This window comes from Antennarius striatus, chromosome 21, assembly GCF_040054535.1.
Source record: "Antennarius striatus isolate MH-2024 chromosome 21, ASM4005453v1, whole genome shotgun sequence".
Lineage (NCBI taxonomy): Eukaryota > Metazoa > Chordata > Actinopteri > Lophiiformes > Antennariidae > Antennarius > Antennarius striatus.
In genome coordinates, this window is record NC_090796.1 from 7,783,644 (window position 1) to 7,810,356 (window position 26,713).

Consider the following 26,713-nt stretch of genomic DNA (forward strand, 5'->3'; position numbering starts at 1 on the left):
GCTGTTAAATAATACAGGAAGCTGAGATATGTGATACAGTACAGTAAAGAAAACAGACCTTTAGCACTGATACTTCTCAGGTCAGTGATCTTCATCAGCATCTTGGGGAACATGTGCGGCTTGTGGGGCCTCCTCCTCCTCACGTAAATCTTCAAAGCCTCCAGGAGGGGCTCCTGCAGGACGTCCACCTTCTCCGCCTGCTCCAAGTCCTGACGATCTGTGGAAAAACACAAAGTACAGACAAAATAATTTGAGTTAGTCACCAGGTGAGGTGTAATGAAAGTAGGCAGAGGATTGTGTGATGGGCTTTTTTCACATTTCTAATTGGCTTCAATAAACAGACTCGTCGTACCTCCACACAGCAAACATATGGCACTGAGCAGTCCTGTCTCTGCATCATCCATCTCCAGAGGAAGAAGCTGGTTGGCAAAGGCAAAAACCAGGTCGGTTAGGGGTCCGAAGCCAGCGTTGTGCATCTGGGTTCGGTTTAACGTGAGTCCATCTGAGAACGTCATGGTGTCTTGCTCTGGCGTGTAGCGTGTACAGATCCGGAGAATCTGGAGATGGTAGACAGAACAAGTTCTTGTTTTGATCTTCTAATGATCAGTTAAAATAAGTGGCAAAGAAATGCAATGCCGTTGCTCTTACCAGGATGTCCAAACAGGCTGCTTTAAGCAGAGTGATCTGATCTGCGATGGTGAGTGTCGTGAAGCCAGGCAACTGCTTGGCAAACTCCACCGTCTTTATGATGCACTTAGTGGAAAGTTCGCTGAACTTATCCCACAGGTCTACGTCTAACGCAACACGTCTTTCTGAGCTGTTAGTCTGGAGGAAGGGACATTTTTTTTAGACATAAACAAACCAGCACAGGAACACACATATTAACAGTGTTACTACTGACCGTAGTGTATTTTCCCAGCTGGCAGAGCGAAGGGAAGGTCTCCTGGTGCGCCTTGCGGACCCTGTCGATCATTGCCTCTGTGTCAGGACTCAGCACATAGCTCTCTGTGCTCTCTTGCTTTTTCTCATCCTTTTTCTTCTTGTTCCGGTCATTTCTCACCGCTGCAGGGGCAGATGGGGCAAAGGGAAGACAAAATCAACTCATGTGACTTGGGAATTTTCAGCGTTTGCTTACGACAAGTTTAAGGTCTCCCCTCAAATGTATTTAAATAGAGCAGTTCCTTAGCTACACCTTGTAACCTTACATTATAAATGTCATTACATATTCAGAAAATAACAGATTTGAACCTGCGACAAAAAGCTAATTTGCCTTTCAGATCACATGCAAAGTCCTCAGTGGGGGGAGAATGCTCTGCCTGCAGCACACAGCAGCAGCAGCAACAGCATCACTCCTCTGATCCGCCGCCTCAAGATAAATGTTGTGAGAGAGCTTCTTCGAAGAAGCACTGTAATAATGGGGGGAGGGGGGAAAATCCTTGGAATAATCCAACGTGGTTTTCCTCTGGGCGATCTGACTGAGAATCGTGTGCTCACCCCAAATGACAAAAACACTAGGCGGGGTGTTTAGCATTGGAATCCCATTACAGCCTCAATCCATTTCCCCCCAACCCATCCAGACTGGGGTGCAGTATAGCTAAGGGTTTGTGTGTGTGTGTGTGTGTGTGTGTGTGTGTGTGTGTGTGTGTGTGTGTGTGTGTGTGTGTGTGTGTGTGTGTGTGTGTGTGTGTGTGTGTGTGTGTGTGTGTGTGTGTGTGTGTGTGCGTGCTATGGGTGGGGGTGAGACGGGTGGGGTGCTCGCTGATAAATAGTGGTGGATGGAGCAATCCATAAGGCTGACAAATTGCCACAGCTTTCATTAGGGGTCCTGGCTAATCTAATAACATAATATGACAAATATCTCTCCTCTAATGGTTTTAAAGGGGCTCGGCTGCTGAGCCCATGCTGGAAAAAAAACCCTTCCAGCTCTCTCTCTCTCCTGATCATACAATTCATGCTCTATTCCCTTGTTCTTTCACCAGTCCACACAATCTCCTCTTTTCAAATTGTGTTTCTTGTGCTTTAAATCATCCCACTTTCCTGCACTCATCTCTATCAACTCTTGCATCTCTCTCTCTCCCCTTGGGGTACCTGAATTTCCCCCAGCTGCTAACCTAAGATCAGATTTTCTTGTCTTAATCCTAACCCTGACCATTAAGGGTGAGAGTGCTCAGGCTGATGGGAGATCAGTGTCTGTGACAGAGGGGCATGGCCCGGGGCCAGAGAGGGATGCGCTACTTGGTGCTACTGCTCATCCATCAGCCTGGAGACAGGCCTCCCTGCTTGGAGAACAAGCCAAGGAGGAAGGTGGGGTGTAGACGTCTGATGCTGCACTGTGTTATTGCTTGGCACGACTCAACAAAAGAAGAAATGAAGATCCTGCTGTGCAGGTAGAGCACTGCAATACATTATGTCTCTACAGTTCGCTGGCAGTCATGTTGGCTTAGTCACTGAAAGACGTAGCAATGCAGTAGAAAATAGTGCAGTGAAATCTGATAATTGCCCAAATTATCCAGTATGTTATTATGGCTAAGCTTTGTAAACAGCAAAAACAAGCAAAACACTGAAATAACTCCCAGTTATTTTTCCATTAATGAGCTAATTAGGACTTATAAAGCAGAGGAACGCCTGACTAAAACTACCCAAAGCTGCTGAACACATTTGGGCCAGCCCTGCTTTTGGTGCTGATTGGGGATCAGTGTTCCGTTTGCCAAGAGGGGAGGGCTGAAACATTGTTGATGTCCAATTAATTCACAAATATAAGTGGGGCATCCCCAGTGCCCACACATTACCCACATTGAAAAATTGGCAGCACAATCATAAGCCGCACAACACAATTTAATGAAGTCATTAAAGAACTATTAGGCACGACTGGCGATCTGTCATGGCGAATTGCCACATGCAATAACTTGTTGGGGAGGGGGCAGAGGCGTAGTGGGGGAGGGAAAATGAAAGACATAGTAGCTGGGTTTTTTATTACGGGTGACGTCTGTGTGCATGTTAACTTCTAGTAATGCATCTTTCAGAATGTATTAGGAGAATATGAATGATAATGGAGGAACTTGCATCCTGGATTGTTTGCGGTTACGTGTTCATCGTGTAAATACGATTTACGAGAGCTGGCGTCCTGTGACAGCGCGCACACACACACACACACACACACACACACACACACACACACACACTCACACACGACCATCACTCCATCATTTGTTCTCATGGTGGATTTCAGCTGCAATGTGCAGATAATACAGTTTCTGTTAGTGTCTTTATATGTGTGTGTGTGTGTGTGTGTGTGTGTGTGTGTGTGTGTGTGTGTGTGTGTGTGTGTGTGTGTGTACAAGACAGTGAGAGGTAGGCAGACAGGGATAATTCGTGAGAGGAAAATTAAAGCACTGGCAGCTCGTCCATCACACAGATTAAATTCAATGGAAAGATAAAAATGTCAATGTTCCCCCTGCTCCTGCTGCTCGCAGCACAGAGACACCGTCGACAGTGATGAAACTTTCTCTCTCTCTCGCTGTCCTCCAGCTTCTTTCATCCCCCCACCACCCTCCCCTCCTCCTGCTCCCCCCCAACCTGAGATTTTCATTCTCACTCACACCGGGTTCAGTACTTTTTCACAGCCTTTCATCTTTCTCCACCATCCTGCCTTACAGGCTGATGTTATCCCACCCTGGTGCTTTCATTGCCCATTCTCTTCACTTTTATTTCTGTTTCGATTGCTGATTGACACGTTTGTCAGGGAACATGCTAGCAAAACCTTTGAAAAGAGAGGGTGAGTATTTGGGTACGATGACCTATTAAAACTGACGGACAGTAGGTTTCAGGGATTTCACAACTTAAAAATAATATCATTTCTTATTGAATCTTTCTAAAAACTAGAGGATGTTTCACACAAGGCAGAAACGTGACCATATGTTCACTTGGGGCATAAATTGGAATTTGTTCAATTAGTCCAATTTTTTTTTAACTGTTTGATTTGTATGTCGTTAAATGTACATACCTATAAAAAAATTCCAAATGTCTCATTAGACCTCTGACCCCTGCAGAATAAGCTTATGGCCCTTCGGAGGTTTCTCCATCCCCAGGTTAGGCATCACTACACTCTGCTACATCCTATAAATCATCTTATATGAGTGTAAACTTGATTAACAAGATTTAGACCATAAATCTTCGTCTTCCATGAGCACTTAACGATTGGTGTTATGCACCACTAAGCTTTTAGGCACACATAGTCACACACACATTACACACTCATTCTGATGCAGTCTAGCTTGGCATTGCCACCTGGAAGTGAGTCTGGCAGTGTCACCCGAAACCGTCTACCAGCAGACACAAGGTCACCCAGATGTCCCCCGTCACCGGCATGGGGGTCCACCTTCTGTGAGCGTCTGGTGTTGGACAAGCGATTCATTTCAGTTTGATGTTCTGCTTTGATTTTAGTTTGTGCATAATATGAAACACATTGGATCCATTTAGTGTGTGTATGTGTTCTTGTGTCTGTTACAAAAATGGTTGGTGTCTCAGAGGTCCAGCCTGTCCTCCTTCACGGGCCCACGATGCAAAATGAACAATGAGCACTCTTGACCTCACAATTGTCATGATCAGAAATAGACATGAGAATTCAACCAAAAACTTTTGAGTGAAGCCTATCAGAAAAAAAATTGTAGCTTCCATTCCCTTCAGAAAACAGGTCCGAGCTGTTTAATGCATGCAGTACTACGTGTCCACCACTCGATGGCACTCTAAGTCCATCCTCTCCACTCTCTGCGTGCTGCTGCTGTGTGTTTTATGTCTGTGTATAAAAGAGATGGCTGCTGTGATCCTTCTAACTATGATTAATGGCCCCATTCAAAGGTAAGGAGCTCAGAGGATAACTTCTTTTACTGTAAGCCACGGTGCTGTGGCATGGGGAGTGCTCCCTGCACTTGCTGCACCAGAAAGATGAGGTAAATAGCACTGGGAAGCACAGAAGGATGGAACGATGGAGGTTGTCTGCGTGCACCTGTCAGAGGAGGAAAGCCTACCTGTTCCTGTTTCTAAGTAGTTATCAGTATTTATGAGGAAAAATCTGTCTGACAAACACATCCTGGAAAGATCTGTCTTTGTCAGTCTGAGGTATAAACCCCGCTGGCCTCTGAGTTCTCTGCAGTCACACCTCTTCCAATTACTTTATCAAGTCAGAGTGTCTGCATGTATGTGTTTGTGTGGTTGTGTGTCTGTGTGTCCATACAGCCTCCGGGGTGCAGTGATGGGAGCAGACGCCTGCTCTTTCACTCTCGGCAGGTGAGAACATATTCATCACAGAGGCCTGCCAAGCATGGCGACACCCTGACTGTTATTGCCAGTCTGCATCATGGACGCCCTGCATCGGGCTTTCACACCAGATATTTCCTACAAACTAAACCCAACACACTAAGAAACAACTAAAAGCATCAGTGGGGAAGGATTTAGTAGCTTTAAATATGCCATAAAGATGGAAAAAAAACTGTGCGCTCAGGGTGGAGACATTAATAAATAATAATCAATTACTGTCAAAAGCTGTATGTCCATATGTGCATCGATAGCCAATACTTATGCGTTATCGTTCTAACCCCTCCAGAATTAATCCACTATGATGAGATGAGTGCTCCACGCTACAATCACTGCAGGAGCAAGGCATTCTGGGTAGAACAGTTACTACACTCACACTCCTTGGACATTCCAACTTCCAGGCACTTCTGTAGCCGACAGTACTGGCAGCGGTTACGGGTGACTTTGTTGATGATGCAGTTCTTCTCCCGGTGACAAGTGTACACCATGTTCTTCTGGATGCTTCTCCTGAAGAAGCCCTGTGAGACACAAACACAGAGAATAGTGAGGGATGGCTGGAAAAGACGAGCGTCTTTTAAACGGGACCTTATCTGCAAATAAAGGAGAAGATGCTTTCTGAGATGTTTTGCAAGGACAAACTGGGTTGTTCTACATCTTTCGATTCAACTAAAAGAAAGAAATATAGGGGAGCTAAAAACTAGTCAAAATGCATCATTTCTGAAAATTCTGTGGTTTATTTTCTTATTTTATGTCATGACATTACCATAAAAATGTGGCCCTCTGAATGATGTCCCTTTGTTATATAGTCAATATTGATGACCCGTTGAAAAGCAATGCATCATAACTTATATTTACATGAATACCAGGCAACCGCAATAAAAATCATTGCTAACCTCTCTGGCTTTACAGCTTTAACGTCCCTCGAGAGTCAATAGGATGAAAAGAGGTTAATGCAAATCAGCGACAGCCGAGTGAGCGCACAGCGAGCAGGGGTTCAGGAAGAATGTAAAGCAGGTCAATGTCAGTATTGACATGGGTGGGATAGGGACTGTGTTTTGTGTAGGTAGCTGGGCGGGCCAGTGGAGGTAAACAGGGAGGTGGTGAGGTGGGGCCAGGGAGCACCCCCATCCCATCCTCAGAGATTATCTTTGCTAGGTGACAGATGGCCGGTGGACATAAGCCCGCAATTTGTCCTTCGAGGATCCTCTCATATCTCCCACCAGTACATACCAGGCTTCAGATGAATTACTCGTAGACACGTAAACAGTTTCTTGTCTTTTTGTTTGACTGGTATACCAGTATGGGCAACTGTCCCAATTAGCTGTGATAGCTTTGGTTCATTATGAGCCATTTCCCAGCTTTAGCAGGGACCAACAAACCTGCGATAAATCCGCAATAAAATCAAGAGAATCAGGCTTCTAGTGTGATTTTAATTCTCACTCCTGATGCTGAGAGATAAATCCTTGTCTTTGTGTTAGACCTGTGAGTGTGTATCGTGTCCTCTTTGATTCCACAGCGCCCTGACCCTGACCCCAGGGTCACCAGGGATTGACCCATCCCCTCCCCGCATCAGGAAGATCAGGTGCCCTTTCGCAGCACCTGCTGATTGGCTGCTGCTGGCGGCTCACGGGCAAGTCGATTGTCCCTGCCCCTTCCCCCCTCTCCTTCTTTTAGGAGTCATTGCTTCCTGTGGCCTTTAAGCCTCTTTTTGTATCACCGCTTAATCCACTCGGCGACAAGAGTCCTCAGCGGGCCTGTCAGCCACCCTGCAGCGTTCAGAGGAGATGAGAGCCACATGAAGAGGAAGAGGAAGAGGGGAGGGAGGGATGAAAAACGGGGACAGTGCACACATGATTGCACGTGTCATGTGCTCTTGAATCTGCGGTCGTATACCTGCCGTGCGTGATGAGCCATTTATGAGCGTGGTGGTGGCATATTCTTCTTTGCATGTGTGTTAGGAAACGGTTCATGAAGAGGGAATGAAGAGGGAGGCTAGGGAGAGTTCACAGGGAAGTGAAGGAATCCTCGCCTGTGTGACTTTCCCTCTGTGCCCAGATTAAGGGTACGTTCCCAGCCTCCCACTGCGACCATGTGGGACCATGTGCCTGTCTGTGACTCTGTTGCAAAGCAGTAATAGCCCAGACTTTAACATCGGTCCTCGGTATGAGGGCCATTTAAGGAATGCAGCATATAGGGGAACTTTTGGCAAGAAGGAGCAGATGGGGAATTTAAATATATGGCGGCCATTGTGGCGGATACCGGGAAGAGACATTGCATGCTGCGCACTGCCATGCCTCCAAGAAAAAAACATAAACATGAGTGGGTGGGCATGCATATTTAATGTTTAAGCGTTAATATCTGCAGGGGAAAAAAGTGTAATGCCGGTGAGTATGTGTAGGCGGAAAAACTTAAACAACAAACGAATGGGCTGTCTCCAAGTAGCAGAGCTCAACATCCCCCTCCCCGTTTCCTCTGTTCGATGGAGCCCCCAGGAAATGGCTTTGTAGTTTGGCGTGCTGCAGCAAAGCCGATGCAACCAACCCTCAACTTACCCCGGTCTCAGATGAGATAACCATATACATTCACATGCCTGTAGTGTTGAATTATTGAGCATGCTATGCCAAGTCATCTCCTCTGAAGTCAGAGATACGGAGAAGGCATCGTGAATTTTTCAAATTAGTACTGCGGCTGTTGAGTGGGCAGACAGCCGGCTCACAGACGGGGGATTAGCGACCATCACTAGGGGCTGGACTTCTGGCGCAATCAATGTTTTCTCTAATTTTTTTATAATTATCAAAGCGGTTTATTTGTTTTCAGTGTCAAGAAGTGGTCACAAGTTTAAAGACAGCAATGTTTTTAACCCTGCATTCAACTAAGATTTTCTTTCTTCAGTTCAGAAATTCATCTCTTCACTCAGTGAAGGGATTTCACTTTGCTGCAGCACAATCTATAAAAACATGTTCTCTCTGGTTTGAAACACTAGAGCCATTTCCTGGAATCTAATTCAATGTTTGGTGTTTCTACGGAGAAACGTAAAAAATAAATTATAGAATTAAAAAGCTTCAACTTCATCACCCAGGTTGAGGCAGAATGTCAATGATTGGTGGTAAAATATCAATAACAAAATACAATATCAGCTGCCTGATTGATTATAACACCAGCGATGTGCATCCTGTCCAATATCCTCGGCTAAGCTGTAGCTTCGATTCTGACACGTCGTCAAAGTTTCAGTGAGCGAACTGTGCCCTCGAAGACGAAACTTATCATTCAGGTTCTATTGCTAACTTTCTCTATTGACACATATGACTATTGATTTGATCACCTTTATATTCTGATTGAACCTATACATAAACAGTTAATGACTAATCAATTGATGCTCAGCTCAAAACTACACTTACGCAGACAGTCCTTCATACAAAATAAGTGTCTACAAAGTCTAACACACATTAAGACACCAGGAGCTTTAGTTGTATTATTGATCTTATTACACAGTATTAGACATTAGGCAGCACCTGCTTAACGCCATTTCATATGCATAAGCAAACTGGGCATATTATTAGATACATTAAGAATTTAGCAGCTTTCTTAGTGGCGGCGTAACAATGCAAAAATTGAATGCATCAAACAACACAATACGACCCATTCATGTTTTTCTTTGTCTTTCAGCCATCCTCATCTCATCTCTTCTATCTTTATTTGATAAGATACGCAAATAGAATACATGAAATTAATTTACTCCACTCTGTTTATCAACACAAACCTGCCAACAAGATTTATTTTTGAGATTTTAGAAACTTAAATCTAAATTGCAGTTATGTTAAGAGCCCATGACACAGTTCTGGGGTTATTCTTTACGTTCTTCATAACCTTTTGACGCTGGGCCTCAGGAGCAGAGGGAGCTTCATGGAGTGTTTTTTCATATGTGTGCCAGACTCTGGACCCCCCCCCCCCGCCCCGCCCCTCCTGATGTCACTGGGTTCAGATATAGCCCCCTAATCTGCTGCCCCTCCACCCATCCCCACTCCTTTCTTTCTATCTCTTCCTGAGTACAGTCTCTCTCTCCCTCCCTGCAGTTTCTCCCATATTTAGCTGCCTTTCTACATTCCTTCAAAATTTCATTTTTTTCTGCTACTGCCTCCTGCCGTCTCCAGTATGGCTTTTTTCTCTGCTCCAACACCCCCATTCTTTCTGCACCACTCCCATCCCTGCACATATGGAAACACACACACACACACACACACACACACACACACACACACACACACACACACACACACACACACACACACACACACACACACACACACACACACACACACACACACACACACACACACACACACACACACACACACACACACACACACACACACACACACAGTATTGGCTGCGCAGTCAATAAGTCAGAGGGCCTAGCAGGCACCTGTCACCACCAGCACCACTCCAAACCTCCTATTGCTTTACACAGAGCTGCTGTAGTGACAAAACTTTGTATGGAAGATTTACATACTCCTGTTGTGTGACTTCAGGAATGCATGATCGACTCGTGACACAAAAGGAGGTGATGTTTGAGCGTTGGCATCACGGGGATAAAAAGGTAGATGCCTGGCAGTTACTTTACATTAGATTTCACCTCATCCCCCGTCCTCCTCTGAGCTTACACAACTCTGGCTCTGTGCCTTTAGAATCGAGATAAAGAGGTCTGTGTGCTCGCAGTAACATGAATGTATTTGCATGCACACGGCAACTATCAGCTGATAACGGAGCAGGTGGGGGCAACAAGGACTCTGCAGCACCTGTGCAACAAGACTGCACTGATAACAGACGGCTGACGAAGGCACGTCAACAAGCTGATGTGATTAGACATCATGACAAAGTTCCACATACTATACATTACCAGGGTGAAGTCCATCATGTATGTTATCTTTACAATGTGTGGAGATATAGGCCAGGGTTTGAGTGTTGCAATGGGTAATTTCAATCAATTGATGAAGGAAAAGATCAATAAACTGAATGATAATGTCAGTAAACATTTCCTGTGAAAAAGCTGTGAATTACAGCATTTTCTGCACTATAAGGCACACTGGACTATAAGGCGCACTTTCAAACAATGGCTTATTTTAAAACCGTTTTCATACACCAGGTGCACTAGATTAATTGTCTCAAAAAACGACAGTGCGCCTTATAAAGGCTTTTAGGTGCGCCTTATAGTACAGCAAATACTGTAAATTTAAGTGTTAAAACCTAAAGACTTTCATCTTCTCAGCTCAAGCTCCAAGATCAGTCTTTTTTTTTTCACCTGGTGCAAATCAAATCAAAGGTTACAGGATTGACAAACATCTTGCATGCGTGGCAGATTCAAAGGAAGGCCGGGCATCTCACCTTGCAGCCCTCACAGGCGCTGACACCATAGTGGTACCCTGAGGACTTGTCCTGGCACACAAAGCAGGGCTTGTAGACGCGGGGCGGCGGGGGAGGCGAGGGCGGGCTTGGCACTATCTCCTCTGAACTGGTACTCTGGGTCTCTATCGCTGCAGAGAGGAGAGGGCGACAAGCGGGGTTAGTGGGCAACGTCGTATGGAGCGCGGACAGGCATCTAGTGCTTATCAGTATCAGAGGGGTAAAACACAAACTGTCACACACGTCTGACAGACAACAACTGACAACAGTCAGCGAGGGGGGAACTTCTCACATTCTAACAAAAGCTTCGAAAAACAAATAAAGTATAATTTCTTTATTTCAGATTTGCCACAGGATAGAGTCCTTAAAAACCTCCATTAAATAAATGCACACGCACACGCGCACACACACACACACACACACACACACACACACACACACACACACACACTTCAAAGCAGCAGTGAAACAGCCTCTGAGGAGTATTCTCATCCCTCTGAAATTATGGCTTGAGCAAGACGCTGCTTTGCCAGAAGCGTTCAAAGACAGGTTTTCTCCGATGATACAAGGCCCGGGAGTTGTATTTTTATTTTATGTTTTTTCTAAATCATGCACTCTTCTGAAGTACAAGCACTTGAACATATCAATGCTAGAGTACACACTGTACCAATCAAGAAATCTTGATTATAAACATGTGTCTCTAAGGAAAGACAGAAGGTCTTTGTCTTCTGCCCCCCAACAAGAACCTACCTCAGCTCTTCCTGCTCAATATCAGACAAATAAACAGGGTAAAAAATGGATTGAATTCTATATCTTCTTCCAGTAAGCTCTGAAAGCCCAAACTGAACATCATGTGAGCACTTAGTCTCCCACATTTTGCATGCTAGTACACAGATTGTCTGGAAGTATCCTGCTGCTGCCTTCATGTAATATGTATTGCACTTTGACCTCAATATCCTGTGTCAGAAAACACAGCTCTTTAATCAAATATAAAAATACACATTCCCAGCACAGGCCTGCCCCCTGTGACATAAAGCTGATTTAATAAGTGCATAATCCCTGTTTGCTAAAGGTGACATTTTGAGCTAGCGCGACTGTTTATTCTGCAAATTCGATGCCAAGTTATGACATCAGCTGTTTTACAGAAGAAGAATAAGACTAACTTGGCATCTGGCACCTGGAGACAAACAACCATTGATGAACTGACAGTATAAATTCAAACTCATGGATGTAAAGTTCCATTCCCCTCCATACAGATGGAGTTTAATGTAGGAAGGATTGCAGACGGACCTCAGCACTCCAGTGTAAATAATCCATCTATATTTAACAGCATGGGTTGGTTCAGTAGGCCCATAGTACCACTGGGAACACACTACACATGATACAAATACTACACACACTCCCACTGGTTCCTGACACAAGCCATACAAATCCAATCCTGTCGCACGCTGGGCAATGTAAAGTAGGAATTAAGTTTATCGCCCTCATTTTCTATTACATACATGCTTTCCTGGCTATTTATAGTGCATGTGTGTGGGTTTCAGCTTGCCAGTTTTAATGTGCATGCAGGCAAAGGAAGATTACATTCGGAACAACTAAAATAAACTAAAGTGAAGCCCAGATGCAGTTAAGGCTTCCTGGAAAAACATAATTGGTAAAAATTGTGCACGCCAAAATTTTGCCTGCAAGTTATCTCACATGGCAGGGTTTCAGATGACAGGGACAGCTAAGCTAAAAAGCAATGCAGCGACACCCAGCCAGGCCAGGGATCAGACGAGATTTCATTTCTGAGGCCCTGGGTCATGCACCTCTTTCAGAAAGCAAAAAGGAATAAGAGGTTTGTTTCTCCGAGGAGTTTCCCTGAGAGGGTGGAGATGAATGGAACAAAATTAAAAGAAGGCAAAAGGCAAAAATGTGACATCTTTAAAAAAAATTAAAAAAAAAAAGCAAAATGGATCAAGTCATACAAATTGTTAAAATACAGGGAGTGGAAGCAAATTGATAACCAATTTGAATGGAATGGCAGTATAGAATCTATACATTTGATGTTTAGGAGAATTCATTTGCTCACAGCTAAGAATTATACTGTGTTCCCGTAAGGACAGCCGTGAGAAAACGTATTTAGTTGTGGTTAAAAAGGATGAGTGGGAGTGACGACAAGCTGGTTTTTGGTTGGTCCTCTGCTTCCACTGGTGTCATTACAGACCATCTTGACTCATTCCACTGGGCAGAAGCAGTCGACACGCTCGTGTCAAACAAATTAAACTTAAATGGAGCAGCCTTTACATAACATGGCACGTTTTCTCATTAGCAAAAGAAAAAGAAAAGAAAAATCATTTACTGTTTCCTCTTTTCTCCTGCTTCTCTTCATGTGGACAGATTACAGCCGTGTGTTATTAGTGTGACCGCAGACCTTTTCATCCACATTTAAGCTGCCTTCATTAGAAACATGTAGACAAACAGATGCGGCATCCCCCCACCACGATACACACACACATACATTCAAGTGTGAACATAAAAACTGCATCAATCCTAGTGTTTACATGGCTAAGGGCTTTCCTGGAGTCATTAGAAAAAGCCTCATCAGACAAATACACACACAGAAACACGCACACAGAATGCACAGTCTTAATGAGAGCACCCACAGAAATCTGGGACACACGGACAAGAGTCTGTGAGGGGCTGGCGACTGCAATTAAACACAATGGCTGGCTTCTGTAGGCTTGTCAGGCAAAGGCATGGAGTAAAACAATGGCAGGCCTGTGGACGGGGAGGCAGAAAACCAGCAGAGGGGACAGAGCTACTTAGCCCTTCAGCAGCCCTCATCTACGCATTACTCAACACCAGTCCGCATCCAAGCTCTGATCAACGCAGACCATCATACAAGCCTGTCTATTGTGCGTTCAGCAAAAAAATCATACGCACAAACCCTGGAAGAACTGACTCACACTCGCCTAGAGAGCTTCCCTCGATATCATTGCAACATGTTCACGCTATGAATTTCTGTGGCTGGCGAGATTTCAAAGCCAGAGCCCCTCCAAAGCCTGCAAAGTCGCCACGGTAACTAATACTGGAGCTGCAGCTAGAATATCAGAGCTTGAGCCAAAGAGACGGCTAGAAAAAAAGTACAATATCACCCTGCCTGGCTGGGTGATCCCTGCACAGGGACCTTCGTCTCTGGGAAGCAATGCCTAAATGAAAAACATTAAGGAGAATCTGATAAGGAATTTATGATTCTTTGGTGAGGAAGTGAAATAAAAGCCTCATGGTCATCGCAACTGTTGGGAACCAGACTCAGAAGGCTGGATTTAAAAATAAACAGAACCTGCTGTCAGGTGTAGCCTAAACACAGATGACAACACAGTGTCGAAACAGCAGAAGTCAATTAGAGGAGATGGACTCCTTTAGACATCCGACCACTGGCTTAAAAAAAACAATGCTCCTTTGGTGCATTTTAAGTACTGTATTGTAATTATCTGTGTTGTTAACTGCTGTTGTAAAGCCCTATAATTAACGTAGTTATTGAACATGCGGTATAGTGTAAGTGTGCATGTGTGCAGTACTCGCATCTTCTCTAATAGCTTAATGCAGTGCTTGATGTATCCTGGTCCTCACGAAGCGCTGGTGATTAAATCAACATTGAAAGCGAGTGGTCTGTCATGCCACTCTTCAGATTCACTGTGCATACATCATGAGCCACAAGGGCGCAAGCAGAGTAGGTGCACTTTTCACAGTCACATCCTCCACCAGCAATTACCACATACCCGAGACTTAACCGGACAAAGATGCACAAGACTGAAGCTAAACCCATTGTGATGATGAACTGGCCTGAGTGGTAAGGCTGACATTAGAGAGCCTGGCTTACATCAACACTTCAAAAGGCATCCAGACTGAGAGACACTCACACACACGCCCATCGGCTATTATCAAACCTCCAGACTGTGGGCCGTCTCGGACCAGCGCTGCCAAAGCAGTTCTTGAGGTTCAGCTTTGGGTTAGTCCTCTGAGATTTGATTACCTTCATCCCCACTGGTTACTGGGCCCAGCTGTGAAGCATATTAATGAGATTTCACCATCATTAGGGGAAAGCTAACTGCATTAGCAGGCTGGCTGCTTGGCTGGCTGGATTGTAGTGAAGAGAAGTGGAGCAGATGAAGGCAGGTGGAGAGGACTGGGGAGCGGAGACAGAGTCTTCACTCTATGGTGGACTGTTGTGTCCTGCACACACGTGCTCTCCATGTGAAGAACATATAAAGGTCCATTTGTCTTTTCATGCATTGAGTGAGCTACAGTGGAGACACCAGACAGACCACCATGCCACAGGCTTCTACATTAAGGCCCGCTTTGATGTCTGCTTGAAATAATGAAGTGGGATGGCCAGTGTAACAGCCCCAGGATAGCGACTGCCTCTCTAAACCCCAGGAGTTGTCAGGCCATGCATCATCCATGTCCATAAAAACGACTGGCGGTAATTCAAGTTTTAAAGTTCAGTGGAACTGACCGACACTGCTCAGACACACATAAAGACACACACCACTTGATTTTAGCTTAATATTCAGATGATAGTTCTGGTTTCCATGTCAGGAATGTGGGTGAGCAGCATGGAAAACGATAAACACACACGCAGGAATGCTTGGTCAGCACTCTTCAATTACTGAAGGGGGAAATCAGTCCATTTCCTTGCTTACAGGGAAATCCTGCCATTCTCTCACAAAGCATCATAACAGCTTTCCGCTGAAAATAGACGCAGCTCTGTTGGCTCCTTTCACACTGATTACTGACAGCGAACCGACGCACGCTATCTGAATATGAGCCGGAGTGTGAGCTCGATCACACGCTCACAGGCACGCACAGACCGACAGCTGTGAGGGGAGCGACAGTGGCGTGTGTTTGCTCTTAAACACAGAGTGTGAACAGTTATGGGATGGGAGAGGAATACGGTGGCAAGGCAGACTGGCATATGTGACAACTCATGCGTGCGCGCGCACACACACATACACACACACATACACACAGAGAGATAGGAGCCAGTGGAGGTTAACATGGAGCAAGAGAGCAGACAGCGAGCCTCACGCCTCCCATATCCCCTGTAACTACATCCTTCACCCTCACCTCCCACCACTCTCATTTCACCCATATTCTATATTCCTCTCTCTTCTCATTTACATCCATAACATACAGTGTAGATCATATATGATGTAAGAAGTCACAGGAAGTCCTATTTCCCTTCCCTAATCGGGGAGGAGTGGGTTTTAAATAAAAGCACTGCTGCCACCAGTTTTACATTTCTTCAAATCTTACAGACAAAGAGCTGAAACAAAAAAAATATTTCTCCACAATCCGTCAGAAATGCAAATTGGATTAGTCTACATACAGGATTGTTTTGTGAAGTGGTCTCACATTGACTTTCAAAGCATCGAGATGTGGATCCTGTCAGCTGGAGCCAAGACAAGGCCTAAAAGGTATCAAACACAGGAACATTACCATCTGATTTATCCACCACTGGAACGCAAATAAATCACAAAGGATCAAATGATATTTTGCTGCCTGACATACTGCTTTTGATTCCCAAGCTTGTCATGCTATCAGGGCATCTGATACTCATATCATGCATATTACGAATTGTAGGACGCTGCGTGTATCTCGGTGAGAGAGTGTTTGGAGGATTACCGAGGATCCCCAAGTCTGGCTGTGCTCCACATAAGCTGCTAGCCTGCCTAGCTTGCAGTCTACCCTCTGAATTAGCGAGAGGGAGAGGGAAGGGGGAGGGGGTGGAGGGAGATACCAGGGTCTGTCACAAATAATGAATCACCAAGCAAAATGGGAACATTCTTCGAGAGTTGCACAATAACAGCATTTTAGGACAAGACGACATTTGGCTTATCATTACACATTCTTTGAATCCATGCATATGATACCAATGTTAAAAGGTAGGAGGGGGATGGAGAGATTCTAATGTCATTTTCTTTGGCAAATAACATCCCCTCCACCTGGAAGCTACGTTTTGTTGGTTTGCATCCATTGCACATATTCTACAGAAGTGAAACTGATTTGACAGATGGTGGTCTTAAATGACTGTGCAGTACGTTTAAAGCTTGCACTCACTCCAAGACCATAATTGCACCAAAGTAGTTCCCTCATCTAAAGTGTTACAGAAAGCAAAACACACACATGTGTGATAGATGACCATCTGAGTCGAGGCTGAAGGGTGAATGAGTTCTTCATGCCTGTTACATTGATTGCTCCCCAAAAGCAGGACACGGTGGGCCAAACTGGGAAAATGCTAGGTTGAATTGAGCAGAGATAATTTACACATCGGCAAGGTGAAAATGTACGCTCTGCTTTATTTCTGTTTTATTAAAGTTTGGGTGTGCAGAAACTCCAAATGTGCACAATAGCAGAAGACAGAGCATCTGTCTGTTTGAATATTTGAGTGCATGCCACGTGATATCTACAGCCTGTATGTCAGAGCCTGTGCGTGTGAGTATCAGTGTGTTCTTGTCTAGGCCACGTCTGGCTTTTATCAACCCTTGCAGCCCCCACAATGTTCCCAAGCCCTTCTCCAGAGGCCTAAGATAACTTCCCTCTCCACGCTGCCAGGCCTCAGAAATAACAACACACCAGGTTTTCCTATCACCGCTGCACCGGCAGATGGGGATTGAACTAAGAACATGGGTGGACAAACCAGAGAACGATGGAGGGAGGGGAGGAGCTGGGTGAAGATGGCAAAGGTGAGGACAGCAGGGACTGAGCATAGAGCACCATGGCTATGTTGACCATAGAAGCTACTTGATTGACTACACTTAAAACAAAATTAGAATTCACAGTAAATCATGAATGGGTTTCATTATGTCCAATGAGCACTTACATGTTTCTGGATCCAATTGCTACAAAATACAAGGCAACTATCCTGCAACAGAACAACACAAGCTCCCTGGCAACAACCCGGTGTAACTCTACCCAGCAGCTGTCTGTGCCTGCTGACTGACGGTGGCACTATGAGAACTGGCACTGGCCACAAGATGAAGGGAGATATTGGCATGACCTGATGGTGTAGGACATGGTGGATAAGCACGGGAGGGCAGCCGGTGTCAGCCAGACAATGCCAGGATGTGGATCGGTAGTGTGTTAATGAAAAATGTGTGTGGAGGTCTGAAAGCTGACAGTGATCATGAAGGTGTTTTTCTGTGCAGAAAAAAATTCTGCATTAGATGCAACATTGCAAAGAGTTAAAGGAAAGTTAACTCATGATTAGAGTCTTCCTTTCATGTGTTGATCATAATGTGGAAGCTATATAACTAGCCTCCGGCGGATCATATGACACATACATTCAGTGTTTGCCTTTGGTAGATCTGGAAATGAGCATGAGGGGTTAGGAGCCGATCACATGTGTGTTGTAGCTGGAAACTATCAGCTGACCCACATCCCTGACCCACAGTAAAAGAGGGAGGGTCAAGGAGAACACGGGGCTGCAAGAAAAAAAGGAGTTTACAGAGAGAACATCTGAGAAGAAAGAGGAGAGTGAGCTGAGTGACTGGATGAGAGGGGTACAAGGACACACAAGACAAACATTTAAAAAGGAGACCCAAAATAAAAGCGACGCATGCTGGCATGTCGGTCTGTCCACACACTCTTCACTGTGAAACGGGAGCGGTTGCCCTTCGTCAGGCGTCTAGAAGTGAATGAACCTGCCACTCCTTCAAAAGACATGTGATCCCGTCGGATACACGATTACAATTCAAGGTCATCATTGGATCGCAATATTAACAAACATGAGCGAAACCACAGATTTCTCCGAACTGTTTAATGTCGCCGCTCAGACTGTGAAAATGCCTTCATGAAACATTAAGCCTCTATTGTGTGATGTGCCTGCATTGGTTTAATCACATGAATGCCAGAGAGTGGATGACATTGTGTGAGCTTTTTCCTTCGGTTATAACAAACTGCACTCACAAAGGCTGGGAGCCAGGAAGAGGTGGAAAAATGCTGGAAAACGCATTTCATAGATAATGATTTTATCTGCCTGGGCTACAATGACATCTATACACATTAAACAGACCCCATAGGTCTCTATTGAACTAAGTGCAACCTACAGTGTTTGAAGGCTAAAGGCCTTGGTGAATGCTTATGCTCGAGTGTTTGCTCTTCACTCATTCTAACAGAGAGGTTATCTGACCATTGATACTCGCTAATCCACTGTGACTGGCAGCATTCAAGGCTCCCCGTTCTTAAGCGCATATGGAACAGAGGAGGAAGCAGGTCATAAATATGGATGGAGTGAGGGGCAATTTGCATTAGAGGGCTGAAGTGGACTTGAAGGGGGCCAAGAGGAGCAAGAAAGTAAAAGGGGGAACAAGGGATCAAGAAGAAAAGAGAAAGAGAAGCAGCTCTTGAGGATCTGGGGAGGAGAAGGGAGGATCACCTGGGATTGGCTTTGTCATGTTAAACTGCCTCTCTCTCTACTCGTGTTCACTGTTCTTCCCCCCCTTCGCAATCTCTCTGTGGACAACACAATAGCCAATCACAGGCGAATGGATTACTAGGGTTTGATCTTTTCAACTTCAGAGCAGAGGCACTACTGGTGAAGTGGGGGAGAGCTTGTGAGCGCAGTATTGCGTGACTCGGGTGGATAAGAGTGTGTGTGCTCACTGATGCCAAATAATGGGCATTTCTCACTGAGACATTTCTCTTAAAAATCCAACACCCGTCCAGGTTTGTCACTTCATGCAGGCATCAACACAAGTTAGGGCCGATAGTTTGACTTGATTGTGATTAACGTCCGTGTTCAAGCCTCGGCAGGCTGAAGTGCATTCCTGTAGCGCATTACCGTAAAAACCCATAATGCCTTCATAAATTAACCCAATGTACCTATGTCAGGTTGTAAGTCAAAGGCATACTGTTGTGGATGTAATTGAAGGTCTGTGGACGAGAAGATGTTGCAAGAATGCTATTAGCTTGTCACTAGTCTGTTAGAGCTTAATGATGCTGGGACCTGAGGGGGTTACTGGGTCAACACAGGGACTAAAATGGTCTTAAGACCCACCGGAGACAGATGACGTGTTCAAGACAAACAGGAAAACAGCCGATCCGCACTCTGAACAGATAGAACATAGGACAACAAACAGTGTCCATCTGCAATGTGCACCTGACAAAAGTCCTCTGTACAGTCAGATCGCAATAGTCTCCACTAGCCGCTGCTCTCCTCATGGCCTCTAATGATGACAGATTACATGTGTTTGATTCAGCTATCTGCCGTGACGTGTCAGGGGGGCCGGTGACAAGAAGATTTGGAAAGAGCATGGGTAGAATAAGTGGGCGGGGAGAGGCAGAGTCATTTGTCCAAAAGTGTCAAGGCTAATGCAGAAAATAAAAAAGTGAGCGCTTGTCGATAGCACCGGGAGGTTAAGTTAGCTCAGTGCTTAGGAAAAAATGGCTGATGAGAGCAGGCAGAGCCATCAAGGGAGCACAGTGGGATGTTGATAGAATGTAATGAAGGACATGTTTAGCCTCCTCTGGTAAGGTTTGTGCTTTTCCACTCCTCTGTCTGAAAGCGTGTGTGTTGACTGTGCCTCCACAGACACTAATTTCCTGCATGGATCCCTGACCTTTCAATGTTGCCCGAGGGGAGCCATTTGATCATGACACAGACACACAGACACACATTTCCCATCAGTCAGCGTACCGTTTTAGTGGGACAATGTTGATATCTTTTGAAGGTATTTCAAACACAACTTAAATATTTTCTTATAAGGATAACAGATTTTAGCTGTCTATGTTGAATTTATGAAAAATCACAGTTTATCAGTTACTAAAGAACATTCCGAGTTTCTTTTCACATAAGAAAAATGTGAAAAGAAGCAGCATGGGGCTTCAAGTACGTTTGATAAAACAGACTACTGAAGCTGTATATGAATGAAACGTGTCTCAACTCTGTGTGTGAAAAATCCAAGTAAAACATGAGCATTAGCATGCACACACAAGACCTAGCTCACTGGCTAAACACATGCTGGTAAACAGGCCTGCAACAAACAATAAGTGGAAGCAACCTGAGCCCTCAGGTGAGCCTGATGTTAACGCTCTCACTTCCCCTCTCCTCCGACCCTCTGGGGTCCATTTAACCCTGGCTGGCCTCTACCAACTGCTACGTCTCTCTGCCGTGTGACCCAGGCTTCATCATGACCCCTAAGGGGTGTCTGGGTGCCAGGTGTCACAACCCAGTTCCACCACAAGTAGGAATGCACGGTTAGCCAGTTAACTCTGCCCATTAAGCTAAGTGGTGCTTATCAATTATGCAAAAGTTTCCAATTCATAATTCAAAGCAAAGAAACTGTCGTGAATAGTGACACATACAGGTGAGGAAGGAGTAAAGTACTTTCGATCCAAAGTCAATTATAAAATTAAACATCTGTGGGCCAATTAGTTCAGTGAGATGAGATGCAGTCAAGGGCAAAACAACAGCATAAATGTCAATCTATGATGAATAAACAGACAGATGTAATTGCTTCTGCGTTGATGTAGCTTGATCTGTCACAAACTGAATTTAAATGAAAGCAGAAAAAGATGTCAGGAGTAGACAGGAAGTTAGGGCAGGGCATTATAACTGTGAGAAGGTAGCTTAACAGTGACCCTCCCACCCCCGCTGACGTGTAGGCGTGAGTCCTGGGGGAGCAGACGATGTTAATACATTTAATAAGGCTCTCTGCAGAAGCCTACTCCACCTCCTCACCCTTCAGCATCAAGGAGCTCTCTGCCTGTCAGGCAGTGGACAAACTCATCACTTCCACAATGAGATCAAACAATCCCAAAGTAGGCTTGATCACGGGAAGTCAGTGATGGACCTTCCCACTGAGCAGTAAGGGCATCTGAGATTGGGAGTGTCAATCCTGCGGAGCATCCCAGAAGGATTTATGAAACGCTTCAGCCTCGCCATAGTTCTCTCTTCCCTCCTCCCTCTTTAGAGTCAGCTGACCAAGATTCCCATGCATCTCATACAGGTGCTGGAGATTATAGCATCGGAAGGCTTTAGCCAGCCTAAGCACCAGAATGGTCTTCTTCTGCTGGCTCCGGGATGCACGTATCCATGGAGGTTGATTGGAAATGAGCAGGGAGGGGATGATGAGACTAGGTGGTCAGGTTAGAGTGCAGAACTGTCGAGTGGAGACACTTTCTCTCTGCAGCCAGGGAAACCCTTTCACAGCGCAGAGGGATGTGTGTAGGTGTGTGTCTAATCGCTGCATTACATCCAATCCATAATTCACACTGGGGCTGCAAAGATTAACGCTGCCGGTCTTGCCTGTGGCCAGAAAGAGCAAATTTGGGCAGCCATGCAGATTGCATGCAAGGTGCCATGTAAGGAGCAACAGTCTGCTTAAGCTTCCATCTGCCTAAATAGAGCACAACTCCAAGCAGGAATAAAAAAAAATTCTAATGCAACTGGGTCACATCAATTAAGGTTATTAAAAAAGTGCTGAAAACCCTTTTTCTTATCAAGAGAATTGATATGAAACAAAAGACTCAAAGGAGTGAGGAATGCGTGAAGACGAATGAGATAAATAATATGGGCATATAGGTCATTCTGATCTAGACTGAATTTGGCAACACTGCCGTGGTAGCAGCCACTGGATAGAGGCCAAACCTTCATCAGACTCACTAGAAGACTAATAATATCGGTCAACCAGCAGAGCCTCTCCCACTCTTCCTCTGTCTGCTGCCTCCCTTCTCTTATTTCCTCATTCTTATCCTCCCTAAGTGCTCTCCAGAACTTTTTTGTTCAAGAGACAAATGTCCAAAAACATACAGAAAAAAAGAAAAGAAACTAAACTATTGAAAGGCTCCATAGAGAATATTGTTTGAAAGAGACAGTCATCCTGATGGCCCCTTCCTCACTTCTTTAAGCTGGGAAGTGCTGACAGTCCATACACAATTTCCAGCTTTGTTGTTGAATTCTTCCAGCAGCTACAACACAGACTAAAAGGATTCCCACGTACGGCGCGAGGGTAAAGCGGCAGAACATCACGGCCACAGCTCAGAGGGACATCGACTCTAGAAGAAGAGTTGGTCACCAGTTCAACAGGACACTTCTCTCGGTTGATGACTGTAGTTTAACATTTTGTCAATGTCCGCATCAGTCAGCTCTCTGACCAGAATGGAATGAAGGTAGAAAGCCCCTACACTTGGGATTTTATGCTACGCGTCGCAGAATGGGTCAATTTGCAAATGTTAAAGGGATTTGAAGACACTGGTCAAAACCTTGAAATAGCAACTATATAAATAATTCAGATTGTTCTTGCACCGTAGAGGAACTGAAAACATGCCTGTCTTCATTCTTTCTTTTCAGCCCTGCTTCATTTTTTTTTTGCTAGCTATAAAAACCTCTCCTCAGGTTACTGCTAAAAATCCTGAGGAATAACAAATATGCCCTCTCCTCTGAGCACTTCATATTTCCCCATCAGAATACCTCCTACCCTGATCTGAAGGAACGGCCAGGCTGGCAAGGCTTATGAAGAAAGACGTTAGGAATGGGGAATAGATGAAAACATTTCACTTGTCTGGTTTCAACCAAAGAGAAGGGGCCCATCTCATGCTGAGGGCTTTATCTCCAATTCCTGTCCCACTGCATTGTCTCCGAGTAAGAAGCATTCAGAAACAAACGTCTTGAGCCTAATACCTAATCCTGCAAGGGCTCAGCGGAGAGGGTTGTGTGGCGTTTATTTCACAAAGAACAATGAGCACTCCTTGGAATCTAACATGACAACTTAATTATTATCACATCTAAGAAGCAGCTATCTTTCCCTCTCCCTCACCAACAATGGCCCAGATAAGACATGACAGCTCCCAGCAAAGGTTAGACAATACACCTCTCTGCTTGATGTCAGAGCACCTCCCTCTAAACACACTGGTTTTATTCACTGCAAACAGGATCCAGTTGTTTTGGTCTTTTCTCAGTCACGTCACTTCACCTACACGTGTTGAGAGCCACAACATGGTATCTCCAGCATCTCCTTGTACAATGCTGATATCACAAACAGGGTTATGGGGAACAAGTGGCCTGTAACCTGAGCTCATCTTCCACCTTCAGCCGAACTTGCTGTCCTATCCATCACTATCCAGGCACTCCACTCTTCCTTCCCACCTCCGCTGCACTGTTGGCAGTCTATTTCATCCAGGTCCCAGGTGGGCCTTTAAGAGTCAAATGTCAGAGATCGGGCTCCAGCCAGACACGTAATGAATATGAAATGATTCAGAGGGTCTGTGGGAAAGAGAGGAGAGTGGTGTGCAGACAGACACAGCTCTTCATAGTCACTAAGTGAGACCATACTGAGCCAGGCTGGGCCTGGAAGACTATGAGAGGGAACCAAGGAGGAGAAAACACACAAGATTAAAAAGCCATTTCTATGACACAAGGCCTCCAGAAAGAGTTTCACTTCTTTCAAAACTGCCATGTTTACCCTGGGGACCTGTTAAAAACACAAACGCCAGGTATAATGAAAGCCAGGGAAATAAAAGTTCTACTTATCAAATGCTATGAAATCATCTGAGACGTTGAGACGTCTTCAGTGTCTGCGGCGCCACCTCCATAACTAATTACAAACACAGTCACAGCCAGCCGAACTTTTATTTCAGAAAGTGAATGATTGAGGATACAGTTTTTGTCTGGAATGAAACCCAAACAGGAGCTGGTTCAGAGGACTCTCTGCTGCTCCATAGTTAACAAACCCGATGGAGATGGCAGCAACATGGTGCTATTTTTTGTCTAGACAGCAGGATCGCTGCCAGCCTCTTGTATTTTTAGCATACTAACCTCTACCCTATTTTCTCGGTTGTCCTGCTCTCTAAATAAGAGGACTGCAGTGTATGTGTGTGTGTGTGTACTGCTTGAGGTGTACAGTTGTCATCCATGTGATGTTCACAAAAAAACCCCAAAGGGAGAGTGGGGTTGAGTGTTGTGTGGCAGGAGGCGGCCAACTGATGAAACACAGCAAGATTCCATGTAATCACTTTATATATAGTAGATGCTGGCAAAAGGGGTTTGGAGGGCAGGAAATCTTGTAAAATATGAGTAAAAATTAGAGCACGCGAGCATTAAAGATTAATGGTGACGCTGACTGCCTGGCGCAGACTTGCCACGTGGAGAACGCAACCATGAAAGAAAGGAGATACTTTGAGAATAAAAATGCCTCGCAGATGAATTCCGGGTGATGAATGTACCTGGTTCGATACCTAGATGAATTTATGTGTGTTCCATTATGAGAGGGTGTGGATGAAACATGAAGATGGGGTGTGAAGATGGGGGAAGGGGGGTGGGGAGGGTACAGTGGGGAGGGTGAGAGCTCAATGTCCTGCTGAGCTAGCCATGCAGAGCCCATTGCGAACAAGCCATCTGTAGAGATAAGTAAAGAAGTGATTACAACAGGCCGGCTCAATTTCTGACAGTTGACGCTCCAATGCCCCCATAGAGGCAAATTGATTTAAATGAAGAAGCTATGAATATTTTAGAGGGTAGAAACCCCCTTTAACCTGAGCTGCTTCAATCTCCCTCACACCCCTGTATGTGTGTGTGTGTTTGTGTGTATGTATGTGTGTGTGTGTGTGTGTGTGTGTGTGTGTGTGTGTAACAGGAGAGATTCCTGGGAGGCTGTAATTAATGATAGTGAGATTACAGCGCCAATGTCACAACGTCTGGAATCAGCTGCCTTCTTTAAGCCCTGATGAATCGATGGCACTGCCCAGACCTTTTGTATGCCCTGGTCCACTCATCAAAATGGGCTTTGCCGTGTACACCAACCCCTGTTTGGGGATTTAGCTTCTAACCAAAGTGGTGTACAGTACACACTGACTGATGCCTCTGGCTAATTCTCTCTACAAACAAGCTGGGGCCCATCGGAGTGTCTGACAGTGTGTTGGTTAGTTCACAAATAAGCCACCCAGACAAAAATATGTGGAATTTCTGACATACTCAATTTATAGTAACCCCAGCTAGATGTCACCCTCAGGAGAAAATATCTAGTCCAGTCATCCATAGCATTGTTTGTGTATAAAAGAAACAGTTCCTCAAAAATATTGTCCATAATAAAGAAAAATATAAATTTATTGCCCCTGGTAACCCTGTGGCATGCTGAATATCTGATTCCTGGGGCATGTGTAATTAGTAAACACTGAATCTACTTTCATAGAAGGCGGTTAAGGAGGCATAGTGGTAGGAAGGGCCTATAGCATAGCTGCAGGAGTCCACTTGAGAAACACTCATGTGATTCTGCTTCCAGCATAAATGTGAGTCGCTGGGGGCTTTGGGGGCGCAACATCAACTTTGGTGCACTTTGGATATGATAAACATTTAATATCGATGAATATAGAATAAGAACGCAAATTTACGTTGTCTTGTCGATTGCTGTATATACCAGCAGACAGTGTGGACTGTGTTTGTTGACATTTGGACGTCTGATGATCTTTAGTGTCAGGTGGTGAAAATGGATTTTCATGGAAAGTATGGCTTAAATGACCGCTGGCAGTAAGTGCGAAATCATCCACAACATATATGATGAAATTAGCAGAAAAATAGACATAGAAAGCATCGTTTGCACCTACGGAGAGGGCCATGACTCACAATGAAAAGGGCAGCAGCAGCTTTGAAGGTTGGCGGCAAGGTGGCGTTTTTGGAAGCAAGTGATGGCAGGTTGTGAAACGCTGCCCTGTGGCCTCTCCCAGGAGAGCGGCTGCAGTTCCGTTGAACTCTTTGCACCCCTTTGCCATTACAAACATACTTTGATGACAAAATGTGTTATTGATGTTCACCTGAAGGTGAAAGCAGGCATGTTTCTGTGGACACGCTGATCTCTCACTCATATACACACACACACACACACACACACACACACACACACACACACACACACACTCGCCCTCCTCCTCCGCAGCATTCTAGGCATTCAGGCCATTAAATCACTGTCACCATTGGTTGAAAGGGGGTTAGGCAGACGTGGCACAATAAGGAGCCTGTCTG

At 45.0% G+C, this 26,713-nt stretch overlaps 1 protein-coding gene across 6 annotated transcripts in view; it reads right to left on the reverse strand.

The window, feature by feature from the left end:
* The window catches only part of raraa (retinoic acid receptor, alpha a), a 126,057-nt gene that overhangs the window by 2,609 nt on the left and 96,735 nt on the right, over positions 1-26,713 (reverse strand). For all 6 annotated transcript variants that reach the window (XM_068305103.1, XM_068305104.1, XM_068305100.1 and 3 more), the window contains 6 exons: positions 10,696-10,844; positions 5,690-5,831; positions 902-1,062; positions 649-825; positions 353-557; positions 59-217 (listed from right to left, as the gene is read on the reverse strand). In XM_068305103.1, coding sequence (XP_068161204.1) covers positions 59-217; positions 353-557; positions 649-825; positions 902-1,062; positions 5,690-5,831; positions 10,696-10,844 — 993 coding nt within the window. The remainder of the gene's footprint in view (positions 1-58; positions 218-352; positions 558-648; positions 826-901; positions 1,063-5,689; positions 5,832-10,695; positions 10,845-26,713) is intronic.